At 39.1% G+C, this 5,079-nt stretch overlaps 1 protein-coding gene across 1 annotated transcript in view; it reads right to left on the minus strand.

The window, feature by feature from the left end:
- cdc123 (cell division cycle 123 homolog (S. cerevisiae)) overlaps positions 1–5,043 on the minus strand; it is a 53,030-nt gene extending 47,987 nt beyond the window's left edge. The window contains exons 1-2 of the mRNA XM_028813704.2: positions 4,785–5,043; positions 787–858 (exon numbers count right to left, since the gene is read on the minus strand). Of these exons, the coding sequence (XP_028669537.2) occupies positions 787–858; positions 4,785–4,858 (146 nt within the window). The 5' untranslated portion in view covers positions 4,859–5,043. The remainder of the gene's footprint in view (positions 1–786; positions 859–4,784) is intronic.
- Positions 5,044–5,079: the final 36 nt, after the last annotated feature.

The following is a 5,079-nucleotide window of genomic DNA, read 5'->3' on the forward strand; positions in this document are numbered from 1 at the left end:
ACACAGCTATCCAATGTAAAAATTACTTCTAATATTGGATTTTAAGTGTTGCATAAAATCAGAAGGATGCTGGTTTAAGTCTCACCTCCCACTCACTGTGTGACTTTAAAAACAACATATATATTTATCACAAACAGGCATTTTAATCAGCATGGGTAGGTAAAAACCTGATAACCCATTATTCTAACTCCCACAGTCTTAAGGTAAGCAAAATGACACCGTTTATTGACTAACTTGAAAGATTACAATATGCAAGCTTTCGAGGCAACTCAGGCCACTTCTTAAAGCAAGATGTAATGAAGTAGGGGCCCAAGTTGCCTCAAATGCTTGCACATTGTAATCTTTCTAGTCAGCCAATAAAAGGTGTCATTTTGCTTAACTTCTCACTACATCCATAATGGCTAACACAGTACAAGACCCTAGTACCATAGTCTTAAAAAAACATATTCCCTCATAGCTGGTCCTCATTATCTGAGATAACATAAGTGGTCCAAAGGCAAACAGGACAGTCTAGGAAAAATAAAGAGTTCCTGCAAATTATAGATATTAAGATATACAGACTTAAAATGCTCAGCCATAAACATCTAGGGGAGAAAAAAATCATCTGTTACTGAATTAATATTTTTATATGTCATAACACATTGTGTTCCTTCACCCTGATAATATGAAAGATAAAGCTGGCCTACAATTTTTAACTTTCATGTTTAAAATCAATATAAGAGTGGAAAAAAGTATCAGTAAACACATCATAAACAATAATTTAAAAACACATATCCAACTACTAACCTTCCAGAAATTACAAGTGTCCCATCATCCAGTAAGTAGTCAATTACATTCTGAGGAAGTGGAAGAATCAAACTAAAAAAAAAAAAAGAGAGAAAGAAAAATGTGAAATCAGAAAAAACACACATGCAAACACACTCAGCAATCTAGTCAGACTCTAGGAATGTTAAGCCTGAATACTGTAACTCCATCCATCCATCCATCCTCTTCCGCTTATCCGAGGTCGGGTCGCGGGGGCAGCAGCTTGAGCAGAGATGCCCAGACTTCCCTCTCCCCGGCCACTTCTTCTAGCTCTTCCCGGGGAATCCCAAAGTGTTCCCAGGCTAGCCGAGAGACATAGTCCCTCCAGCGTGTCCTGGGTCTACACCGGGGCCTGCTCCCGGTTAGACGTGCCCGGAACACCTCACCAGAGGGGCATCCAGGAGGCATCCTGAACAGATGCCCGAGCCACCTCATCTGACTTCTCTCGATGCGGAGGAGCAGCGGCTCTACTCTGAGCCCCTCCCGGATGACTGAGCTTCTCACCCTATCTTTAAGGGAAAGCCCAGACACCCTGCGGAGGAAACTTATTTCAGCCGCTTGTATTCGCAATCTCGTTCTTTTGGTCACTACCCATAGCTCATGACCATAGGTGAGGTAAGGAACATAGATCGACTGGTAAATTGAGAGCTTCGCCTTGCGGCTCAGCTCCTTTTTCACCACGACAGACTGATGCAGAGCCCTCATCACTGCAGATGCCGCACCGATCCGCCTGTTGATCTCACATTCCATTCTTCCCTCACTCGTGAACAAGATCCCGAGATACTTGAACTCCTCCACTTGGGGCAGGATCTCGCTACCAACCCTGAGAGGGCACTCCACTCTTTTTCGGCTGAGGACCATGGTCTCGGATTTGGAGGTGCTGATTCCCATCCCAGCCGCTTCACACTTGGCTGTGAACCGATCCAGAGAGAGCTGAAGATCACGGCCTGATGAAGCAAACAGGACAACATCATCTGCAAAAAGCAGTGACCCAATCCTGAGTCCACCAAACCGGACTCCCTCAATGCCCTGGCTGCACCTAGAAATTCTGTCCATAAAAGTTATGAACAGAATCGGTGACAAAGGGCAGCCCTGGCGGAGCCCAACTCTCACTGGAAACGGGTTTGACTTACTGCCGGCAATGCGGACCAAGCTCTGGCACCGATCGTACAGGGACCGAACAGCCCTTATCAGGGGGTCTGGTACCCCATACTCTCAGAGTACCCCCCACAGGATTCCCTGAGGGACACGGTCGAATGCCTTTTCCAAGTCCACAAAACACATGTAGACTGGTTGGGCAAACTCCCATGCACCCTCCAGGACCCTGCTAAGGGTGTAGAGCTGGTCCACTGTAACTCTGTGAACAGTATTCTGCTGCCTCCCAGTGGATGAAATAATAGTATGGTGCAAAAAAAAGCATTCTCATGTGTTCTGCCATTTTATGGTAACTCTATGGTAACTAAACAATATTTACGATGAGGCAGAGCCTCCAACAAAAACACAATGACAAATGAACAACCTTAAAACCACTTTTAGAACTGAAATTGCTTACATCGTGTGATAGTGATGATAATGTGTATTCACCATCAGACGTTGACACAGATAGTTAAGCTAATGCATATGGCACTGTACAATCAAACCGCTGTGATATACCTGCTGAATTCAGTCACGTGAGGCTTCACAAAGGTGTGGCAGCAGCTGTGTGGCAAACTGATTGTGATCAAAAGCAAGGGTAACAATGACATTAGCACCTTAAGCACTGTTTACAGCATTACAATCGTTGTTTGTGTCAGAGAAAATGTGGAACTCACTAAGCCTTGTACTGTGGTAGTCTAAAATAACACAATGGGCTGCATCCATCACTTGGATCAGACACTGACACACTACCATCTCAACTGCAAGGAACATAAATAAGGTAAGAAAAGTGCACAAAGAAAAACACTGCTATTGTCCCAATTGCATTGTCTGGCTGTGTGTTGTTGATGGTTTCAAAACATACCACACAAAGGACATGCATTAAATCTTCATCAGTACAGCAGTGGACAGTAGACACACCTTCCCTAATGTATTCATAAAAACATTTTGGTATTTACATGTTTCTGTTACACATTAATATTTTTTCGTGTTGAAAAAAAAATCATTTTTGGCTTGTTTATAAAGGGTAAACATAATGCTAAGGAGACTATCTCCTTTTCTGTAAAAATAACAATAATTGTTACAATCAGGAACTGAATTTCACACCTCTTAACATTACATGTCATCATCCCTACCACTGATCAATCAGACTGCTTGGAGGAACCGCAAGCAAAAACACAGAGGTGCCTTTTATTTTATAGTAGACTAGAAGCACCACTCAGTGTTGCCCTGGTAAGTAATTTTAACCTCTTATGTTCTGTCTGCCAGTCTGGCTTCCGACTCTTCCGGTGTTATTGTCATTCAAACTGTAGTAAAATGAGGAAAAAAGAAAACAGTACTATTCCCAGGGTCAAAATTTTGGGTCAGGACATAGTCTATGGCAAGTTACTCAATTACGGTCCTGGGGTTCACAGAAACTGCAGGTTTTCAATTCCAACTTGTTTTGCAATTAAAAGACATGTCTAACAGATAATGAAACTTGTTTTTTAATTATATGGTTTGTTTTTTGTTGTCTGTGAACGTTACCCATATAATTGTGTGGTCCTTCCCTTTTCTCTCATTTAATTCCAAAACATTTTATTGACACGGATACTTCCAGATCCATGTGTACAGGTTTAAATGGAAGCACATTGGCTGGAGAGCTGAGGTTTCCTTTGTCATTTGCACCTCATTATTAATTGATATGTGCTTAAGAATAAAAGAAACAAAACCTAAATGCACCAGTTTAAAACTAAAATAGGCAAATAAGGGTTCTGAATTGTAACAAGAAAGTTAACTATAACTAGACCCCAAAAATATCACTTTATTAGTAAAAAACTGGGTTCCAATTAAAAAACAGGTTAAAGCAAAAAAACCTGCAGACATCCAGAACAATAACTGAGTACCCCTGATCTGCGGTCTTCACCTTGTCAAATGAGGGAGGTGTGCAAAAATTGATAGATTGGTCCAACGATGTGGATTTGAATACTGGAAAAAAAAAAAAATATATATATATATATATATATATATATATATATATATATATATATATACTGTATGTGTGTGTATATTAATATATGGACATATACTGTATTGTGTGTGTGTGTGTGTGTATATATATATATATATATATATATATATATATATATTTATTCGTGTGTGTGTGTTTGTGTATGTAAACACACATATATTGACAGATTTTAAGTTTTACATATTAGAGAAGATAACTTAGCATTGCAACTAGTAATAAAAGTGTCTGCTCGATTAGCTTATTAATATTAATACTTAAGTTTCTCAGCTGTAAACTGAATTCAAGCTATATCTGACCGGCAGAGGAATTTATAAAATCTTGCCCAGCACATGTATTTCAAACTCCAGAATAATGCGCTGGCGATTTCCTAAACCATCACTTACTTGTTTATTTTCTATTCCTTTCATTTTATTTGCCTTTATATGTTATTATTGTTTGTTTTGTAAAGCGCCTCATAAATAATGCATTCCAAGAAAGGAAACTGTAAATAAATTATGTACAGATATACAAATGCATTTAAGTGGCATTACAATGATGAAGTTAAAATAAATTCACTACCTCGCATGAATTGTCTCTGCATAAAAGCTACTTTTGCTGATAACTTTCTTCAAGTCTGTTTAAATTTTACTAAAACAAAAATAATACTTTCCACTTATTTTATATGAATTGAGCAACATATAATTCACAAATTCAACATCATGAAACTAATGAAGAACGATGACACCGTCGAGACAGATTGAAACACATATCTTTAACACTGAAGCTTTGCAGTATAAATGTAAAATCAAATTGGCACGATAGATAAATGAATTTTTTTTTCTTAACTACCACATACCTTTTAATTGTGTGCTTTTTGAAAATGGGATACCAAACGGAAAACTGACAATTCACAACCTGCTCTTTCTTCATACTGGTGCTACAAAACAGGAAGTGTCCGACCCCAAAACGTTCCCTCCATCACAACACCTCGTGCGCTTTTTCGATTCGTGTATGCCATCGGCGAAATCGGTCGAAAACGTTCCACTATTGCTTCTTCGTGTTTTTATTATTTATTTTAATAACACAAGCAGTAATTTAAAGAAAGACATTTTTTAAATGTTCAGGAGCGCTTGCCACGTGGACTGAAGCTT

Source organism: Erpetoichthys calabaricus, chromosome 1, assembly GCF_900747795.2.
Source record: "Erpetoichthys calabaricus chromosome 1, fErpCal1.3, whole genome shotgun sequence".
NCBI lineage: Eukaryota > Metazoa > Chordata > Cladistia > Polypteriformes > Polypteridae > Erpetoichthys > Erpetoichthys calabaricus.